Raw genomic sequence first — 22,767 nt, forward strand, 5'->3', positions numbered from 1 at the left:
ACTTTCTGCAAATATATTGCACAGTTTTTTATTTTATTCCCTTTTTGTTTTGTTTCATGATTAGACACAAACCACCCTGGACATAGACGCTGTATGACAAACAAACCTACTGGTTGCCCTTTCCACCATGCAGGTTTGAATTTCTCCTCCCCTGAAATTGAGAAATGTGCATTCAAGTTTACATCATACATGTTGTTATCAATGATACCATGAGATTCTGGATACAATCCCTGTAAAACAAGAATACACAAAATAAAATGTTTAGTCCTGAAATCAAATGGACCCTAAACTATGTTTCAATGCACACTGCTACAGTGTTGCAAATTTTAAATAAATTTTTTATCTTAGAAGCAGAACGCTTTCCGAATTCACACGGATCGTCTTCCTGCCAAGGAATTCAGCGTGCCCATCAAATTCCCTTTCCCATATTTCCTTCCCAGCCCAATTAAAACACGATGTGCTATAGATTAAGAACCCTGCATGTCATGTGGCTGCATGTCAGGTGCCAAACCCACCCTAACAAACGCTATCATCAAAAGGCTGTGTCCTCACCCATGCTCACCCATATCCAATTAAACTGACAAGGATCAGGAATAACCAGCTCACAGGCCAGGGCAGGATGTATAGCCACATAGATCATGGCTGTATGTACCATCTCAACATCTCTATCTCTCTATGATATCTACAGCATGAGTTCCCGTGTCCCACAAAAAGACAGGCACACAAAATCCATTCTGTGTTATCCAGATAATGAAAAGGAAAACCAAAAATTCTCACTTACTGTGACAATAGTATAGTGGTTTGGAAAGGTTTTTGTGGGGTAAACAGCTCTCATGTATTTTGAATGTGTGCCACATGTTTCTGCAACAGATCAGGGTATTAATATACATTTTCTTAAATTGAAAACAAACAGTCTTAAAAACAAACAAAAATCACAACTATCAGTTACTGAAGCTTTAGATAGAAGAATGTCACTCCAAAACAAGACTCATACAATCCTGGTGTCTCCTTGTGAGTTAAGCCTACTGTCCCATGGCAGTCAGTGGACCTGGATGCCCAATTCAGTTGCCTGAAGCCTAGATGCCTACAGTCCTTTGAGAAGTCTTTAATGATCCTGTCCGGCCTTCAGATGCTCCTCCTGCATCCTTTCGCCTGCCAATCCAAATAAATTTCTCAGATACTTCTGAGATCCAGAACGCCCTAGCTATGCATGCTTATGCAATGAGACTGAAGCCTGAGGTCAGACCAAAAAAGATACCCCGCAGAGCTGATTGGTGACAAGCAGGGAAGGACTCAGTTGCTTAAGCACTGTAGTCAAGTGCCATTTGGGAAGCCCTCTGATGTCCAAGATATCTGTATGAAAGTTGACAGTTTTGATGCAAATCACCTTCGAGATCTGAGATCTGTGTTCTCCTGACACAGCTGCTGAAGGCCATGGCGCTCTGAAGTATACCAAAAACACAGATTAGGGCAACAACTTGTCCCATGGCACCCTCTGTCTGTTCATTGAGCTGACTTTTCCTTGAGGCTCTTGCACTGTGCTGTGCAGACTACACCAAACAAAAAGGCACTGACTTCAATGAGCATATCATCATCTCACATGCAGACATCTCCAAGAATATGTCTAAATGCAAGTGTTCTGACCTGGAGTGAATCCCACCCCAGGTGTCCTACCTGTATCTCCAAACATTGCATTATTTTTCATCAATCAAAGGTTCTCAGCACACAAACATCTGTAATGTCTAAATCCACTGTAAGATTCAATTTATTTACCCACAAAACAAATATGTGAAGACTTGGAGATGCCTTAAAAATGTTTTTACATTTCACTCACATAGACAAAGTTCTGTATTAAGCTGTAAGCAGATGATTATTTCATTCATGCTCAAACACACTTTTTTCATTGATGTAGAGCATTTCAGCCAAAGAACAGAACCTGTTTTTAACTAAGCAATCAAAACAATGAAAATGTGAATTTTTCCAACAAAACTGTGATACAGAATGTGATACAGAAGAAAAAAAAGGGTTAAAAAAGAGTGTTTGAAGAACAGCTGAATAATTGAATAATTGAAAGTTATGAGAAAATGGGCAAAATTTTCTATGGATTTCTCTTGCACAATGAAGGTTCTATATTCGTAGTGTACTTATTCTATAAGCTTGATTACCTTTTCTGAAAGTTCTAGGTTAAAGGAGTTAATAGAGAGGAAAGATTTCATTCTACCAATCAACATTTTATTTTTTCTTCTGTAAAGAAAGAAATTTCCCTTTCCTGTAGATTTCTGAGAAATATAAGCATGAGTGTGCATAAACAATTGCTCAAGTTGACCACAAATATGAGCAATGCTGAATGAGATTGGTTCTTGTTTCAAAGAATTTCTTGGGTACATAGACACAGAATGGTATTCGTTCCTTTTGCCAGTTTGGCATTCCCTTTTCACCTTGTTTCAAAAGACTGGAATTGACTACTGACTTCAGCACTCATGACTCCTTCACTGATTCAAGTTCCTTCCAGTCAGAATAATGTCACAGGATAAACAATTAGCCAGAGGAGTCAGGTTTGCACATTAGTTCAAGCTCAGGTTTCTGGATACTCTCATTGTCCTCAAACAAGATTGTTAACTATTCCATAAAATGTAGTACTTCATAACATGCATGTGAAATTTTCAAAGGAGCACAATAGAAACATAATGTAAGCTACTCAGGACTGATATAAATACTGTCAACTTAGACTATCGCTGCTAAGAAATTACTAAATATGGAGACATTTTGTCTCTGGGAATCTGAGTTCTAAAATATTCAGGAATTTTTAACCAAATATGCACTCACTAACGTTCTCACTTTTCAGAGCACTTTAAAGCACAAGCAAAAGATCTTCAACTTACTGTTCCTCACAATATTCAGAAATGCTGGAAAATGGTTACTTGAGCCTTACTGGAATAATGTCAACATACTTAAAATATCTGACTTGAAAAAAAAAAAATCCCCATAACTCAATGCATTATACTTCAATGTTCCACTCCTTATCAGCTATTTAGCTATTCAGCTACTTTTTTTTTTTTTTTTAATTGCAGTACTGAGAGTGCAGGGAAGGCTTATCTGGAATTTTTTCTCAGTTTTAAGAAGTATTTTAAAGTATATTTCAAACTGTGTATTTAATAAAAAGCTGCTGACCAATATTAGAGGCCTTGCTAAAAAAAAGTCATGTTTGCACAGCAAACACAAGAAGCAAGGCAGAATATAATATAATAATGAAAAATACAAGTGATGAGAAAGGCCTGGTTTGTGATTTTTTTACTGATGAGCAACACATGCATGACAGCAGCAAAAGGTACCAGAGAGGTTGCATGCAGACTTTGAAAAAAAACAGTCAAAGGACCCTTGATAACTTACTGAGTTTTTCAATATTTGGCAGCAAAGAACTCCATGTTTCCAAATATTCTGCTCTAAACCCATCCATTGAAAAAATGATAAGTGGTGGGAGAGAAAATCTACAAGAAAATATAAATTTATCATCATAAAGAAGTTTGGAGAGTTGATGACTTATAAAGATTTCTAACAATATAAATTCAGTTTTTATAAGAAGGATCTAGAGTATTCATATGCATCCCAGAATGAATAACACAGCATGAGATAAAGAAATAGTTCAATATTGAGAGCAAATAATAATAATAATAATAATAATAATAATAATAATAATAATAATAATAATAAAATAATAATAATAATAATAATAATAATAATCCTTCTGGTAAGAAACCAGAGGAGGAATAAAATACAAGTGATAATTTCAGTCATAATATTTATTAAAAGTTACATATTGACATCAGGCAGTAATCACTATCCCAGTTTGTTCTTATTAACAGTGTTTTTTCCAAAACACAGAAGCACACTAGCATCAATAGTTTGTGTAAAAACAGTCTGCATAAAACAGCTTACTGATTTGCATCTGAAATTAAATGGATCTCTATACTTCAATGTGGTGCACAGCACTTAAAGCCCCTCTCCACTACTTTCCAAGCTTTAGCCTACAAAACTGTGTTAACTCAGTAAGTTATTTGTTAACCTAAAAAGTGTACTTTGATACCTATTTTGGGAGGTGCATGCAGGAACCACAAAGAAGTCACAATGCTAATGGTCTTACTGTTTTAATTAAACTAAGTTGGTTGTAAAATAAAATAAAATAATGGATATTGTCACAAATACCATAACTGAACCAGAAATTAATTCATCTTTCTTCAAGGACAACTTTTAAATGTTGTTTCTGTCTAGCCTCTACCTGCTATTCTGAAATCCTGCACAAATAGCAATATTTTTTCAGCATTTGTAGATATACAGCTACTTCATAGCTATCTTTTTTTCATAGCTACCTTTCTATCTGCAAATTATTGGAGCAAAAATCCGCTGAATAACACTGTTGCCTAAAGAACTGAAATCACAGATCACAGATTCTATCTGTTATTACAGACTGCATAAGGTAACTTATCTGTGTTGTCAAAGATACAATATGGTAACATAAAATGGACTATGAACAATTTGTGATAAATGAACCTTGAGATAACTCTAACAGGTTTTCCAGGTCTTTGCTGAATTTCAATCTGAATTTGAACTTCTGTACTCTGCTCTAAACTGTAAATGATCAATGAATGACAAAGATTTTAAAAAGAACAAACATTCCTAGTCACAAACCATTTCTACAGAATATTCCTCAGGACAGGGACCTTACTCTCCATAAATATGAAAACCTGTTTCAGAATACTGGAGTATTTCTGACCATTGCAAAGATTTTATTTGCTAATAAGACAAATTCCTTTATCCTACCCGTCTGGACACTGAGGAGTTTCAACTGACTCACATGGTTCTTCTACCCAAGATGTTTCACCTAAAAGGAAAAAAAAAATACTGAGTTAGCACTGAACCCCACCACCACCACCAAACAAAGCAGCTGCCTGGATGATCTTTTTGAAGCTCTTCCTGTAATATTTTCTGCTTCAACAGAAATCTAGATCTAAATACACCTTTACTTTAGAAACAGTTTGGTGCAACCCAATTCTTTCAAACCTTGAAAGGACTAGTGCTCACAACTGTAAGTCTAAAACAAAGAACATATGCTACACAGAAAAGCAAAGAAACAAAATGAAGAAGAAAACACTATGAAAGCTTAGCCTTTTATTGCGTTTTAAATCAAAAATATTCAAATTCTATCCTGTCCACATGGGGCTCCTTATTCCTTTTTCCTTTTCTGGGTACCACTGACACACTTAGAGACAAGCCCAGGGCTCCCTTTAGTACTTCTTTTCTTTCTGTATGTAGGGGTTTAACTTATTTTAACTTTAATCTGCATTTAGTTAACAACTATAATTTTACAGGAGTTGCCTTAGATTTATCCCTTTCCACAACACAAAGGAATTCTGATAACAGATACCATGTCACCATCATACTCCTCAAGGGTCATTCCTGTAACTGAATTGTACCTGCACTAATCTTTATGTGTTTAGCTGGAGCCAGTATGAAACAATTATCCATGAACAAAGATATTCAAAAATAAGTAAAACATAAGCAATCCAATCTAAAACCAGACTTGTAATAAAAAGGATGGGAAATTTTAAATTAGAGATGACTACTACAATATATACTTCAGATTGTCTCCATCTATTTCGGGGTGGGGGGGAAAAGGGGAAAAAAAAAGAAAAAAAGGAAATAATCCAAAGCCTCCACATGGTGTATCTCTGCAATATCCAAATCATTCTGTCTATCTGAGGAATGACACAATTCACAGTGTTCTGCAGAAACATTGTTTTTCACAGTGAAAAATATCAAAAGCTTCATCTCAAAACATTAATTTTTCAAAATGCCAGTCAGACTCTGGTTTTGAGAAAAAAATTTATCTACTTTTATATTTTCAATGTTTGCGCATCTATTTCATACAAAAATTTATATGTAAAACTTTTTGATTTTGATTTACCTTTGCAAATGCTGTAGTAATTCACACAGCAGTCTTTTTTCTGCAAGCAGTCATCAGAACAAGAACAGTAACTTCCAGGTATTCTTGTCTCACCACAACGGAAATTAGTGCACTTCCAAGATCGGGCTGAAAATTGGAAGGAAAAAAAACTATGATTCAGTTCACCTCATGTGAACTTTTTTGCATGGAAATCCTTCAAACAGGTAAAGAAAAACAAATTGTTATTTATATGTAGTTTGAGTTGCTTTAGAAGTTTGCTCTGAGAAGAAAACTCAAAATTTCATTCAATGCAAAAAGCCAATTTCTTTGGCCATTGAATAGTAACACAGAGTCATAAAATCATTTATTTTACGAAGGTATCCCCAAAGTCACCTCCCTCAAAAAAAGATCTAGGGAAAAACGCAAACAAAACAAACAAAAAAATCATATTTCTTTTACAGAGGAGAAAGAGAAGCAAACATTGTTTTCATGCTTTTGCACATGAGTTCCAGCAGAGTGCAAAATAAAAAAAAAGAGAAGCAAGGGCTGAAGTGGGCAGAAAAAGCAATAAGGATGAAGAAATACCAGAGAAGCTGCTGGGAAAGGAGAGAGAGTAACTGGAGAGGAGCTTGGCCTCAATGCAGAACCAGGCTGTCCCCTGGAAGACAAGTGGACTCCTCCAGTCCCAGGCACCCACTGAGGTCTGCATGAGGCTGGAGAGCAAAACTGACTGGGAAACACCTCCTTATTTTCGTGTGTGCAAGAGGTACCAGCACAACAGGGCTGCTTCAAGGGCCCTGCTTAAAGATAACCCATTATTCCTGCTCATGGTCATCTTCAGCTTGTATGTGCCATGAAATACGCATGGCAAGTGCTTTGGTTATCTATAAAGGACAAAAATACAGGGGTCTGATTTGAGAAGATGCAGGAAGATTTTGTGTCCTGCCAGGTCATCAAGTTACAGCTCTCTAGCCACCCACAGAGGCAGCTTGGCTCTGCTGCATCCACCTGAACAGGAAGAATAACCTTACTATGAGGGTGGAAGAGCACTGGAAAGGTTGCTCAGAGAGGTTGTGGAATCTTCTTCCCTGGAGACATTCAAAAGCCACCTGGACACAACCCTTAGGAGTGTGCTCTAGGAGCTTGCTTGAGCAGGGAGATTCAACTAGATTACCTCCAGTGGTCCACTGCAACCTTAACTATTCTGTGATTTTGTGATTTTTGTCACATTTCCCTTCCTAGGAAATGTGACATGATTTCTGTGTATCTGCATAAACATGACAATTACCCATTTTCTATTCCAGTCATGTGAAGAAACAAATTCAAAATAAAATAGACACCAGTGAGCACTGCCTGGAGGGGAACTTACTTGGCTCCACACAGGTGTCCTCATAGTCCCAGCAGCAGTCCTGACGTTCCTTGCAGCCGCTGTCACACTGGCAGCCAGGCACATCTTTCCTGTGTGGCTCACTGCACTTGTGTCTGCAGCTGACTGTAGGGGGAAGGAAGCAAGGCTGAGTGCTCAGATAACCCTGTCCCACATAGGTCAGTTAAACAGATCATGGATATGGGCTGCAGGGAGAGATGTGCTGAATAATTTCCCAAATGTGATTCCCCAGCCATTTTCCAATATGGTCATCAGCACATGGGCCAACACGGTGGAAGCAAGGCTGTAGGAATCCCTCTGGCAGCTGAAGGTCTGACAGCTTTTGGGACCATGCTGGCCCGCAGCCTGGGGCAGGGCTGTTTCTGCAACAGATCTCTGCAGAACCACTGGCACAGGAGGCAATGCCAGGGTGTCCCATGCTGCCAGCATGAGGAAGGCGAGACTGGCATCTCCTCTGTTCATTTCTCAGTCTGACAGAAAAAAAAGATGAGTGATTCCCACTCTGGATGCTCTGTAATAGACCTGCACGGGACAGAAGCTCCCTCAGGGCAGGGTACTAGAGCCATGGGGGCTCCCCAGGGGCACCTAGGCAGGGACCAGCAATCAGGAGCCATGCCACCACTCCAGCCTGGAGCAGAGCAGGTGAGGCAGCACACCGGCAGCCCCACACCAGGCACTGGGCACTTCTGTGACAACAGGGACAGGTCAAGGCCAGGCTGTTGGCCCGTGGGTGGCACTGGCTCAGCAGGACTCATGGCTGGGCAGGTCAAGGCTGTGGCAAGCTGGACACATCGCTGCTGGGTCAGTGCTTGGAGAGGGGCAGTGGCCCTTGGCCTCTGGGCAGGGTGGGGACAGCCCAGGGGAATCTCTTTTCCTGCAGACATTCAAAAGCCATCTGGACACAATCCATAAAGCTTATTGGAGCACTAAGGACTCTGACAATATCTCTGCTACTTTATCATTATCATGTCCCTTAAAAATCTGTAGGTTGGGTTGTTCTAATTAAAACAAAGAAAAGGGTCCAAAAGATAGGCCTGGCATTGAAAGTTGAGACAAGTATTCCACAGCACAGCTCTGACACCTTTGAGTAGGGTGAAGGGACAGCTCTGGGTCTCCTGAGGATGCCTGAAGAAAACCCTAAATCTCCAAAATTCACTCGCAGCTCCACACCAGCCTCCACATGGACAAGCCTTGTATCCACATTCTCTGAACTCCACTTTGTAGAGACAATGCAGAGTTAAAATAATTTTCAAATTATCAAAACCTAATTACGGTTCCATTTCATCTTATTTCCTATGGCCCATGCTATTGAAAGTCTTCAGAAGGGTCTTAGACTTGATGAGCTACTCGTAAAACAAGTACAATGTGTGTTGATTAGCAATGAGAAATGTGCAATGAGGATGTGCTTCCTTGAACTCCTCCAGAAGGGACTACTATTGTTTTGATTCTAAAGGAAGTGTTTTATTTAATTCACAGTGTGCTGCATTTGTTTGTTCTCACCTAGACTGACCCCTTACATCAAACATTACTTTTCTTCCTAAACCTCTCCACTGAATCAAGCCACTACCCCCTTTTTATTGTAGCTTTACAGAAACTCAAAGTTTCAAAGAATATTCATAATCTGTTTTAGTATCAGCCTCCTGAACTATGCCAAATATACTGAAGATGATCCAATGATATTTCTTTCATGAACTATTGTTTAAGTAATAATTATATATAATAGGATAATTGCAATAATTATATATATAATTATATATAATAGGATAACATATCTCAAATTTTCTGGAAGTGATAACATAATAAAATTTCCAGTGTGCCCTGAATTGGGTTTCACACATTTGGAAAGATTCAGCAAGGCACTTGGTGGTTTAGGATAGGTTTTTCAAGTACTCATTCAAGTACACACTCGCAATGTGTACTTGAATGTATTGTTGATTTTATACAATCGAACCCAAAAGAACTTTGCAAGAATCTTATTTTCACAGGTGGTAACTTTTCACAGATCCTTTACATTACAGTACAAAAGAGCCTTTGCTGAAAGCCTTTGCCAGATCCAGATCATTGGTAATTATGCTAAAAGTATCATAAACATACCTTGCTCCTGGTTTCCACGGTTGAGTCCTAGTCCTAAACCTAATCCCAGGGATACAACCACCAAAGCACACAGCAGAACCTGTCACACAGACACAGGGAAAGCAACGTTCACAACTGTGATAAATTGTTATGTTTATTAGAAATTAACTCTTATTAATATTTCTATGAATGCATGATTTAAGAACTAATAATTTCACTGCAGTTCTTCATCAAAAAATTGAGCCTGAAGATAGGAGAGGACAACAGCTATAACCTTAGAATCTGAGGTCCTAATGCTGCACTTTTAACCTATGGCCAGTTTTGATGTTGTAATTGGGAAAAACTTTGCTGGAGAAAAGAAAGTAGGAAGTAATCAGTGTATTTATCCGTTTTGCATAGGCTTCGCCTGTACAAATAAAGGCAATCACTTTTATTTATCTTCTGTATTTACCTGATATGATCACAAGGATTTCTTAAGAAATTTAGCTGGATTGAGGCTGCAAGTGTAAAATTTTCACCCACATGCCAGTTTCTTATAATGAGTCACCTTATTAGTAAGGTTAGAGGAAATTGGAAGGAGACTAACAGCCCAAGGAAGCTCCTTAACAGAAAGCAGCATAACATTTGGGAGACTGGGGAAGAGCTCAGGAAGTCTCGATCAGCTCAATAGACACGAAGCTCAACAGGCCAAAGACAAATGACAATTCATGCTGGCTGAAAGGTGCAGTGAAAAGCGGCAACCTTCTCAGAGTATTTTGTGATAGATGCACTTTCCTCTTCACTAAGATAATCACAGGAAAGAAAATTCATATCACAGAAAAAATCACCATGAAACAGCCCAGTTTATGTCCCATTTTTGCCTCAGAGCTTTCTTTTGTCTTCTTCCATTTTCAGGAATCAGTCAGCCGATTCCTGGAAGTACTAAGGTTAAAAATAAAGTAGAAATGAGAGAGGATTACTCCTCAAGCTCAGTATGATTGTAATGGAGCCTCTTATCTGAGACTACAGCAATTCTAAGAAACTGAGAACAACTACACATGCATCCATTATCTTTGCTGCTGCCTGTCCTGCCTTTCAGGTGCTAGGCAGAAGTGTGGCAGCAGGGAGGGCTGCTCAGTTCTCAGGTATGGGTGTACAACTGATTTATTTCTCTGGCAACACCAAGCACTAGCAATGCCATAGGTACTTCATATTTTTTCCTTCTCAACTTTACTTTCTTCCCGCTACTTACTCACAGGTTTTTGTACAGATATACCTCAAAAGGAGTGGAAATGGTATTGGTGAGAGAAGATGGTATTGGATGAGGGAGACAGATGGAGTAAGGATGTGTGGAAAGATTACCCAAACTGGCAGAAATGTTGAAGTCCCTTGAAGAGAAACCTCAGGTGTGAAGGCAGCAGTTTAATTCTACATCCAGTCAGCAGGGTCTGAGAATAAGTGTGTTAAGGTGTTCTTATGGGCTAGACCAGCAGGCACTCTTTCTGGGAAGGGAGGATAACACTGCCAAGGGTTTCACTGAGCACAGATAAGCCTAATCACCAGGGCATGTACTTTTCACCTCAAAGACACTGTGGTTTTACCCTTCATTTTGACTAAAACTCACATTTGTAATTGAAATAAATAGATCCTACTAAACCGAAGTACAAATTAAAATAGAGCTACTACAGCAACAAACATTCCCACTTCTTCAAGTAATAAAACAGCTGAAGTAAGACCCAAAAATTCCTATCAGGTAAACAAATAAGATGATGCATTTATTATAACTTTTACACAAACACCCTTGATTTTGGGACATTCATTCTTAAGGTGAAATAACTTTGGAGCACCTATTCAAATCCTCAGGCTTTCCACAGCTAACTTCTGTGACTAAATTCAGAATTACAACTACTTATTCTTAGAAAAGTTGTTTCTAGGGCATATGCTCTGTTTGCTGAAGGACTTACAGTGTGACTCCTATTCTCTGCCTAAAGTTTCAGGAAGAAGTTGCCAAAAAAGTATTTCATGCATTAGATTTAGCAAAAAACATAAATTGTGTAGAATATTAACAATTTACACCTCCAATGTGTAGATTGTGAGTTTTGCATAAGCAGGCATTTGAAAACTAGTACATCTGAAAGAATGAATAATTTTTAGGATACTTAAATTTCTCACTTCACTCTTCTAAATACCTCTTGAAGGTATAATTTACTTTACTTTATAGTTATGCAGTTTTCCCACATTTTTTTTTCATGACTCATTTTTAACTGATGACTTTAGGAAAAATATGCCTGATATTTAATCTTCTTTTTTCACAATTTCCAGTATTTCCCTCATATTTTATGCAATCCTTGCACAATGCAGCATTAAATAGGAAATTGCACTATGTGAAATTGTGCTGATGACATAGAACTGAAAAGTTCTATAGTAGCTTGACTCTTTTTTTTATAGGGCTGTTTTCAAAACTAAGTTGCAGTTTTTCTAAAATCAGTATTTGTAGTTTTCTCTAAATTTCAATTTAGAAATGCAAGAGCTTGTGCAAACATATATACATACTTAATCCTTGTTCCTATTGTGGTCATGAACAGAAGATACATGAAATATTTTAAAAACTTAACAAAAAGCCTATACTTTATTGTTTGCAAGGCAGCTGCATGCTCTCAAAGCCTCGGGGAAGAGGTGAAGAGTTGACACGATATTTGAGATGTGGGACTTACAATACTGTACAAAACATTTCATTAGGCTTTTCCCATGCCTTGCTTCCAAGTCGTTTTTTGCCAACGACTTGACTATAGGTTCTGTTTTGTTAATGACAAATATAAAGATACAAAAGTAAGCAAAAAGAAAGTGTGGTTGCTTTGGCCACAAACACATCTGTTTTGAGACAATATCTAAAACAAAGTATCGAAGCAATATCTTCACTATGCAAAAGAACTGTCAGGTCAATGAAGTACAACAAAAACTGACAGTCAAAAAAATTGCTTCATGAGTACTAGAAGAACTTTAGAAATGTGCCAGTGAAGCTAGTGCAGTTTCAGTGACACACTCATGCAGTAAAATTATAACTACCAGTTACTAAGCTATCACAAATGATTATACTGGTACAATGAAACTTCAAAAAATCCTACAGAACTGAGAATTGTAAAAGAGGCAGCCCTGAAGAGCAGCACCTACTTACAGCACAGATGATTTTGAATTTCAAGACGGTTTTTTTCTTCACATACTCTTCTGATTTTAAAGATATCTCTTCCGAATATCCTCTGTGATCTTTGGTTATGTCATCTTCAAGTTCCATTTTGTCGAGATCTGCCACTCGTCTGCGTCTCCTGCCTTCCTCAGCCCCCCCAGCTGTGTTAGCTGCGAGTGTGAGGCTACTCTTTCTTCAAGAGTTCTAGTACTTTGCTCATAGATCTTTTTATGAGATCTCAGCTTTTGCATCCGTGTTAGGTTTGCAGGAAGCCAAAGCAAGCAGGAAAACTATTCTGAAAGGTCAAAGGCTGAAAAACATTTATCTGTGTTCAGAGAACCTGAGTGTTCAAGATAAGAACAGCATTAGGCAAACACTTAAGTGAAGATTAGAATTAAGTGTTGCTAAGCAATAAAATGCTAAAATACTCAAGTACGCAACTATTTGGTTAAAAGCTTGTCATCCAGAGAATTTATCCTCAAAGAAAGTGTTAAGTATACGAAACCAGTATGAAAGGAACGGTTTCTTATTTCGCGTTCTGTGTCACGCCTATATATTCAGATCGCTTTCCTTATTTAGCATCAGAGGATTTCTCCCTGTTAGTTTCAATCCATCTTTGTCTCAACTTCTTTCCCCTTTTTACACTGTTTTTTTTTCAGCGCTTATAACTTTGCTAATTAAAAGCAAATTGTATACAGCCAAATCAAATTCAATAAAAAAATAAAAAGGTTTTGTTTAAGTACAATTTAAAATCTATTTGTTTTTCAACTTGGTGGTTACTGGAAGGATTGGCTGTTATGAAAATGTACCTTCAAAGCCTACTAGGACTATGATGAATATGTAACTATTCAGATGTTGATCTGATTCCAAATTTGAGCATCACATGAGCTGCAACTTATAATAATCAAATTTATAACGTTTATAATTATATTTTAAAAAAATCCAAAGCATGAATCTATACAAGCTGGTATGAAGAAAATTAACTCCACTGCAACCCAAATTAGTAACTTCTTTATTCTATACAATTTGTATTATACTTACGTCCTACATTATCCAGTAGGACTATCCCCATTAATCTCACACACAAACACACACACACACACACATATCATCATCCTTTAATTTACAGACAGATATCACTCTCTTACTCTATGAGATATTTTACCCATGTAAAATGCTAATTGAGTTCCCTTCTTCCATGACCAGGGTTCCATCTCTTGGGGTGATTGTTCAGGACAGGAGGTGTGTTGTGAGGAGCTACAGCTTGCCAAAACCTATTCAGGTTGGGTAAAACCTGTAGGCTGTGAGGCTTGCCCTCTGCTCATGTGGCTTCTGCCACAGTGCTTCCAATACACCATCTAACTAAAGCAATGAGTTACAACACTTAAACATTGTATCCACTTCAATTTCCACGCGTGGGCCCCTGGTGAAGTAGGCTACAAGGTTGGTTCCTTAATTAACTCCTCCTCTTACCATACTGGTATGGACTTACTCCCAGGCTGCAGACTTTCCCCTGGTTGGAAAACTGCTCTGCAGAAGAGGACCTTAGGGTGTTGGTCGACTGCAGCTGGATATGAGCCAGCATGTGCCCAGGTAGCCAAGAAGGCCAGTGGCATCCTGGCTGGGATCAGCAATAGAATGGCCAGCAGGAGAGGGGCAGGGATCCTCCACCTGAACTCAGCACTGGTGAGGCCACACCTCCAGTGCCGTGTCCAGTTCTGGGCCCCTCACTATAAGGAAGACACTGAGGTGCTGGAGCATGTCCAGAGAAGGGCAGTGGAGCTTGGGAAGGGTCTGGAACACAAGTCTCACAAGAAATGGCTGAGGGAGCGGGAGGTGTTTAACCTGGAGAAAAGGAGGCTTAGGAAGGAAGTTTATCACTCTCTGCAACTACTGAAAGGAGATTGTAGCCAGGTGGGCCTCTTCTTCCAGGTAACAAGTAACAGGACAAGAGGAAAAGACCCTAGGCTGCTCTGAGGAAAAATTTCTTCCTCGAAAGTATTGTCAAGTACTGGGGCATGGCTGAGTCACCATCCTTGCAGGTATTTAAGACATGTACATGTGATGCTTAGGAATATGATTTATTGGTGGACTTAGCACTTTTCCAATCTAAATGATTCTATGATTCTATTATTCAGGGTGTAGTTGCTCCACATGGACATATCAACAGCCTCAGACGCTTTGGTTTACCTGCTCCAGCCTGGTGTTATTCAGAGCTCACCTGAACCTGAGTTCAGACTATAGTTGCAACATGCCTACAGCAGCACAGGAACAGCAGCAATGACCAGGTCATCTGTCAGCCCGGCAAGTGGCCAGTGGTGTTATCAAAATGTTCCTAGGCACAGGAAAGAAATGATAAGCACCACAGCCTATGGCAATCACAATCACTCCATTCTAATATAGAGCAAAGCAAGCAGGTCCTCTGGTGAGAGCAGCAGCCTGCCAATAATTAGCTCAAACAGCTATAACAGCTGTAAATCCAGTGGAGTGCATTCCTATCAAATCTGTCGTTATCTTCAACCCCTCTGGCCCCACACTGGGTGCCAAAAAGCACACTTGTGGGTTAATCTCAGCAGGCAGCTCAGCCCCACACAGCCATTCACACTGTTCCCTGTTGCGGGAAACAGGGAAGAACAGGAAAGCTAAAAAAATGAGAAAACCTGTGAGTTGAGACAAAGACAGTTGAATAGGTAAAGCAAAGCCACTCACATAAGCAAAGTAAAATCACATCATGGCTACTTCACATCAGCAGGCAGGTGTGCGGTCACTTTCAGGAAGGCTGAGTTCCACCACAAGTCATCATTACTTGGGAAGGCAGACACCATCACTCTGACCATTCCCTATGCCTTCCTTTTTCCCCCCGAAGTTTTATTGCTGAGCACAGCATCATATGGTGTGGAGTATCTGTTTGGTCAGCTGGGGTCTGATGCCCAGCTGTGTCCCCTCCCAGCCTCTTGTGCACCCCATGCTACTCAGAGAGCAGGCTCTCAGTCTGTTTAAGCACTGCTCAGCAACAACTACAATGAACAGGATGTGATCTCATATACCTGATTTTGCTACTTTTACCGAATCATTGCTCTAACTTGACATACTTTATTGTTCTCATGATGAATTACAACATTCCAGAATATTTCTCACCAATAAAATCTGATTATGAAATTTGATAAATATTAACCAAGAACACACATTTTCTGTTTTAAGATAAAGGGCCTCATATGTTAAAAATACTTATTTTCATCCCTACCAAAAGAAAATTCACATTAAAAAAACAAACAATCAATATGATCAATACATAAGACTGACAAAACAACAAGAAAGAAGGAAATAATTACCCTTTCTGCTCTCAATTATTAAATCATAACTTTGAGTGACTGTTCTGTGTACAGACTGACACTACACCAACGCAGAGTGAGGGTATGAAAAAACCCATTCCCACCTAGTTACACTGCAGTCCTCAGTTCATCTGACATTTTCAGGAAGGAGTTTTCAAAGAACACAGGCAGGACATCTCTGCCATTTACATGTTGACAAGCATGTCAGGAAAATGGGAAGAGTAATTTCTGAATAGCACTGTGTTGTGGATACTTTCAATTTGCACTGCTAAGAAGCCACAAGTCTTCCATGGCCATGAAGAACTAGACAGTCTCTACACACCATGACACTAATTTGTCATCTCTCCTCTAAAGTGAATGGCACTCACTCAGGAAAAAATAGTTCAAAATTTAACCATTTTTCCCATAAATGTTTCTTGTCACCCGCAAGCATAAAATAGTTATTTTGTTGAAGGTGGTTTTGCTAAAGTAATATGATATTTACAGTAATTTTGAAAAGTGCATTGCTTTTTCTTTGTCTGGGTGAAGAGGGTCACTTCATCCTAAGAATGCTGCTCTTCTGCCTTGTTTGGTGAGGTGTGTGGCTCTGTTACTCAGTACAGAGTTTCATAGTGGTTCATGCCTTGGCAGAGGTGCAGTCACTCTAGGGTTAATCAGCTGTATTATTTCTCCTCCTGGATACTTGGCTCCCTTAGGCAAAGCAGGATGAGCTTTGCTTAGGCCTGACCTGCCCCAGCACCCATTGCCCCCAGCTCCATCAAAATAACAAGATTCTCTGCCAAGTGTGACTGAGATAAGTTAGTCAGGTCCTCAAGTGTGCCCTTCCCCATACACACCCCTTTCCTTTACAATTGTGTCCGATGGGAAATATGATTTGTCCTAAGATAAGAATACCAAGTGAGGATGGTGCTAAGATAAGAACGCCTAGTGAGCATTCCAGGAGGAACTGTCAGGATGTTCCCATGATGATGAATTTCAGAAACAGGGAGGGGTAACGATTTCAACTGACTTTGGCACACATTAGCCTGCAAAAGTGTTTAAAATACTGCTGGAGACTGGACCAACTGGGCAAACTGGTCTCCCAGGCTGCAGACAGCTTCCAGGTAGATACCCCTGTCCTGGAACAGATGCCTGAGGGGTACATCCAGCCTAAAGATGAGGAACACTCACTTTTGGGCAGGTGAAAAATCCAGTCAGATAAAGAGATAAAATCCTAAAGCAGGTCCACAGGTGCTCTGACACTTTGCCACTGTACATTCTGTAAGGTCACAGACTGTAAACCTGTACATTTCTAGCTGGTTATAATATAAGCTGGTTATAGTATGCTTATATATTATAACCTGCTTATATTGTATACTGCTTTGGTAATATTTAGCTACTGTATTAGCTATAAATCTAATCATGATCATCTACATAATGTTTCAAATTTCTTGTGCCTGACCAAGAGCCTTCGTTCTACTACTCTTCTACACAATGGTAGGGTCATAGGTAGTTCAGCTTTGTTAAAATGAGATCTGGTAAGACAAGATGTTTATTCAGGACAGAAATCACCATTTGAACCTCTTTGGGGATTCAAGGCTGTTACATGGTTGAGTGGTTCAGTTTTAAAATTTGAAATTTGCTATAATATTTGGGACAAGTTGTGAACCAGGACCCTAACTAGGATTTGACCAAGTCTGTCTACTAAATACAACCAGCTAGATTTAGGCTTGGATGCTAAGTGCTGTTTAGAATGTATGCTGGCTGAGGACTTAAAATCAAGGTAAAGTTCTATTAGGCACAAAGTGGTAGACAGATTGTATGTTGGTACAGGTATGTGTGTTGGTATTAGGGTTGGATAGGAATGGCTGTTAGCCCAGGAGAGTGACAGAGCAGTAAGGTAGAAAAAAAGTAAGAAAAATAGACTGGTCCACAAAATAATAATAGGACATTATGATGAGTAAAACAACTCCTTTTGGGGTCAGTTACTAGTCCTCTTATGGGTCATTGTGGGAATGGATTAGGAGCTTGGCATGGAATTTGAGTAGACACTTACCCTTTGCACTGTCATTTTAATAAAATCTGAGGTGGTCTGTCCAGAATGGACAAGAACTGGGTCTTGATGGGACACACATGGGCATGTCAGATTGTTGTGCAACACTCTTTAAATTAACATACAATGAAGAGTATAAAGAGCAATTCTTACAGAATTGTTCTTAACTTCATGTTAAGACCGAGGGCAACCCAATTCTAAGAGCAAGACAATGTGCAAGCACAAGCAGACCTTCAATTGCACCCACTCTGTTTTCAATGATCATCTGTTGCATGTATACTTAGGTAAATAATACACATGTAAGCATTATTTGTTTCCTAACCAGGTATTTCCCATTGCTGAAAAGAAAGCACTGACTTCACAGCATCCTGTGCCCGTTGGCTACAACACACATCTCTGCTAGCTGTGCAAGCACTGATGCCCCATGTATCACTGTCTTCTGTTGTACTTCTTAAATTTACTTATAACATTTCTCATTGTTTATGTTATATATTTTTCCAGGCCTATTTACACAAAAGCTGTTTACATTTAAAACAAGTAACTGTCTACCCAATTCCATGTGAGTGTTTCCCCCATGAGTACACTCTGTTATTTCGAACTCAAGTTCAAGACTGAAAATGTTAATTAGTTATCAGCTTGACAGTTGATCAGACAGGGATCAATGTCTGATCAACTTTATTTGATCAGCTTTATTTTTCTGTTGAAGACATAAGTTTGTATCTGTTTACCAGCACTAGCTGGGTGTTTGCAGCCAAACATCCACAGACAGCTCAGAAAATACAGCGTCAGCATCAAACACACACAAAATTTTAGAACTGTCTAGACTCAGGTTTTTACATTTCTTTCTAGTATAAAAAACCTCTGCATATATATATTTTTAAGGCTTTCTGCCAGGTAGGAGGCTGTGGACAGGTGGAGATCAGCCACATCTTGCAGGTAGCAAGTTATAGGACAAAAGGAAATGGCCTCATGTAGCACCAAGGGAGGTTTAGATTGGATATTGGGAAAAAAATTGTCACTGAAAGGGTATTTAGGCATTGAAACAGACTGATCAGGGAACTGTAGAATCACCATCCCTGGAAGTGTTCAAAAAATGTATAGCTGTAGATCTTGGGGACATGGTTTGCTGATGGGCTTGGCAGTTGGATTAGATGTTCTTAGAAGTCTTTTCCCACCTTAATTCTGTGATTCTAAAGTAATACTATTATATCCTTTTTAAAATACTATTGCATTTTACTCTGTCCAGTTCTGGCAAGAGTGACATGGAGCTCCTGGAGCGGGTCCAGTGGAGGCCTAAGAGGATGACTCCAGGACTGGTGCACCTCTCTTATGAGGAAAAGCTGAGGGAGCCTTTTCAGCTTCAAGAAGAGATGACTGAGAGGGGACCTCATCAAGGCTTATCAGTATATGAAGGGAGGGTGCCAGAAGAAGATGGAGGCAGGTTCTTCTCAGTGGTGCCAAGCAATAGGACAAGAGGCAATGGGCACAAACTGATCCTCGGGAAGTTCCAGCTGAACACGAGGAAGAACTTTACTGTGCGGGTGACCAAGCACCAGGACAGATTGTCCAGAAAGGTTGTGGAGTCTCCCTCACTGGAGATACTCAAGAACTGTCTGGATACAATCCTGTGCCATGTGCTCTGGGATGGCCCTGCTTGATCAGGGAGCTCGGAGCAGATGATCCACTGTGATTCCTTCCAACCCGACCCATTCTGCAGTGCCGTGATTCTGTGCTCCTGGGTGTCTTTAGATAAACGCATTTTCAGATTGTTCTGTGACTTACTACAGGAATTAATAACTCCAGAGTAATTACACCGAACTGGAGGCAACCAGAAATAGGCAGAGTAGTGGCTGGAGATCAGCCCTGCAGAGAGGGATCTCATGAAAACGCAAGGGGCCCTTGCCGGAAAAGACCAGAACCAGCATTTCGCCAAAATATTCTAAGAAAAGTTTATTCAAAGAATGAATTATTCAAAAACCAAAGAAGCCTAAGCGAATATTTTTGCAAAAAGAAAAACAAAACAAAGTGACTCCCAAGTTCTAAGACGCTGCTGCCTTCCTCGCGTTGCGGGAGGCGCCGCCCGGAACGGCCGGGCCGAGCAGCCGCTGCCCGGGGAGCGGGATTCGGCACGGAGCTTCCGGCGGGGCGGGACGAGGAGGGGTTGGCGCCGCTGCCTGAGCCTGACAAAGGGCCCGGCGGGGCCCGGCCGTCCCCATGGCGATCCCCATGGTGCCCATGGAGACGCAGCTGCAGAGCATCTTCGAGGAGGTGGTGGTGAGTCCGTCCCCGGAGCGCCGCCGCTGCCGGGGCCGCTGCCGGGTCCCTGCGGCCCGCAGTGCTCCCTCTGGGGTGGGGCCGTCCTGAAGGAGATGAAAAGCAGGTGCGAGAGATGCTTTTGGTTTTCATGGCGGTGGAGCCCCGTCGCCGTTCCCGGCCGTGTTTGGCGCTGTTCCCGCCGTGAGGGAAGGGCCCTTCAGAGCTGCCGTCTGCCCCCGCTGGGCTCCACAGCTCCTTCAGGGCTGCCGTCTCCCTCCAAGCTGGGCAGAGTAGGACTGGGCGTGAAACAGCGTGCTTGGCCAATACCGAATTACAGAGCGCTGATTACTGTAAAATCAACAGTTTAAGGAATTTTGAAGGAGACTAGGAGAAGATGGATGTCCCGAGCAGACGAGCCAGCATAATGGCATCATCAGATTGTGGGAATACACACGCATGATGCTGTCTGCGAAACGAAGCACAGTTAGCCCAAAGGCCTCCTCTCCTCCATTTTCCCTCCGACATTCCTTCCAGCACTTTACCTAGCTTTGCTGCCTACCCATGGATGCATTCAAGGCCTTAGAACTGCTCCCAGTACTCGAGGTGTGGCTGTTCCAAAGCTGAGTGCAGCGGGATAGTCACCTCTTTTGTCTGAATGGTTGAACACAGGGTTAGGTGCATCCCTGGAAGGGGTTTGCCCTCCTGGCTCTCCCTGCTGGCTCACACTGAACTGCTGCTAACCAGCACTCCCAGATCCATTTCTGCAGGGCTCGTCTGCAGCCACTCCTCTCCCAGTTGATACTTGTACCCAGCATTACTCTGTCCCAGGTACAGAATCTGGCATTTGCTGAATTTCGTGTCACTGACTCCTCAGTGCTCCAGTCTATCCACATTCCTTTGTAAGGCCTCTCATCCCTCAAGAGAGTCAACAGCATCTGTCAGTTTAGTAACATCAGGAGATTTGCTAATGGTGCATTTACCTCCTGCTCTGTTATAAATATATTGAACTCTGGAACTGAACCCAGAGGAGCACCACTGGTGACCCATCACCAGCCAGATGCAGCCTCTCTGACTGCACCCATTTGAGCTCTGACCTCCGGCCACTTCTTCACCCAGCACACTGTGAACCTCCTTATCCCATAGTTCAAAAGCTTGTCCAGAAGGATGCTGTGAGGGGTAGTATTAAAAGCATTATCCAGAAGAAGTACTTCCACTGCCTTCTCTTTGTCCTCTCTAGGTGGGTGACCTTGTGATAGAAAGATACTAAATTAGTTAAACAGGACTTTCCCTTTGTGAAGCCAAGTCAGTGCATCATTAATTACACTTGTGTGGAGCACAAATGAGTGAGCTTCTTGGTAGATACAAGACATTCACAGTTGGAAACACTGGGGTGACAGGAGCTGATTGAAATGTCTGAAGTGCAAAGAATCTGTAGGTCTCAGAGCAATTGAAAATTATTTTCATGTGATGAATTTCAACCTTTCTAAGTTGGTATTATAAAATGCAATTTGTACTTTTCTTTGTGTAGTAGTGTTTAGTTGCTTGTAGCATATTAGTTGTCTACACGTGACTGATTTCTCATTTTGGCATTGCTGTTCAGATTGTCTTTGCATTTTTAACATAGTCATTTGCCTGTGTTGTCACACGACCTGTTTTTATGTGCTGTTATTTGCCTAAAATTCGTAAGGAACATTAACAAAACAGTTAATGAGAAAATTTCTCTGTATTTTTGGAGCCATAACTGATAAAATAGCAACTTACTGCTTTCCCTGCCATTGGTATGGACTTGGTGGACAGCAGCAAACCTTACCTGACTTTCTGTGCAGATCAGATGAGTGTCAGCTTCTGCTTTGCTTCTTGTGTAGCAGTAACAGACAATTCTGGGCCAAATGATGGAAAAGGAACCACCAAAAAGTTGATTTAGTTACATGCCTTTATGTTGGCAATGTGACAATGAAAATACATAATGGTCAGTGATAGATCACACCTGAGTATAATACGAAACTCTTACAAAAGGTAGAAAAGTCTTTAGGATAATATTTTCCAGAACCTATTTGCTGAAGTTTTAGAATACTGATGTAGAAGCCTTTGAGCAAAATGAAGTCGAAAAAGGGCTGGGGAGGAGGGGATAAAGCAAGGTCTTACAGGAGATAAATTGAATATTCATTTCTAGTTTTTTTACCTAGTACAAGACTATTACATTATTCAATAAAATTTAAAAAGCAAGGGATCTAAATTTGGATAAGAAAGTAATTGTATTTAGTTAATTTGTGTAACTGAGTGTCATGGAACATAAGAGAGGCAAAAACTTAACAGAATTCAAAAATAATAATTTTTCAAATGATGAGAAGAAAGCTGTAATAATGCAATCAAACAACTTCTCCAGTTTTGAGAAGTGAATTAATCTCTAGGTGTTAAGAAGACAAAAAAAACCCCAAAAAACCCAAACCAACCCAAAACAAAGAAACAAGGCTTAATCTGGATATCTGGATCCACAACTTTTGAAAACAGTTTTGAAAACAGTCTGTATGAAAACAAAGCAATCTCATCTTTGGAATAATGTGATTTAGCAGAAGACACCTA

The 22,767-nt window shown here is 40.3% G+C and overlaps 2 protein-coding genes across 3 annotated transcripts in view; one reads left to right on the top strand and one right to left on the bottom strand.

Annotated features, from left to right (window-relative positions):
* The window catches only part of ENPP3 (ectonucleotide pyrophosphatase/phosphodiesterase 3), a 34,791-nt gene extending 21,745 nt beyond the window's left edge, over positions 1–13,046 (bottom strand). The window contains exons 1-8 of the mRNA XM_018919892.3: positions 12,556–13,046; positions 9,423–9,501; positions 7,311–7,433; positions 5,963–6,088; positions 4,819–4,879; positions 3,391–3,488; positions 782–861; positions 111–230 (exon numbers count right to left, since the gene is read on the bottom strand). Coding sequence (XP_018775437.2) covers positions 111–230; positions 782–861; positions 3,391–3,488; positions 4,819–4,879; positions 5,963–6,088; positions 7,311–7,433; positions 9,423–9,501; positions 12,556–12,672 — 804 coding nt within the window. The 5' untranslated portion in view covers positions 12,673–13,046. The remainder of the gene's footprint in view (positions 1–110; positions 231–781; positions 862–3,390; positions 3,489–4,818; positions 4,880–5,962; positions 6,089–7,310; positions 7,434–9,422; positions 9,502–12,555) is intronic.
* A 7,008-nt stretch (positions 13,047–20,054) lies between these two features.
* MED23 (mediator complex subunit 23) overlaps positions 20,055–22,767 on the top strand; it is a 37,623-nt gene continuing 34,910 nt past the window's right edge. For both annotated transcript variants that reach the window (XM_009095220.4, XM_009095221.4), the window contains exon 1: positions 20,055–20,202. In XM_009095220.4, coding sequence (XP_009093468.1) covers positions 20,143–20,202 — 60 coding nt within the window. In that variant the 5' untranslated portion in view covers positions 20,055–20,142. The remainder of the gene's footprint in view (positions 20,203–22,767) is intronic.

The sequence above is a fragment of the Serinus canaria genome, chromosome 3, assembly GCF_022539315.1.
Source record: "Serinus canaria isolate serCan28SL12 chromosome 3, serCan2020, whole genome shotgun sequence".
Classification (NCBI taxonomy): Eukaryota; Metazoa; Chordata; class Aves; order Passeriformes; family Fringillidae; genus Serinus; species Serinus canaria.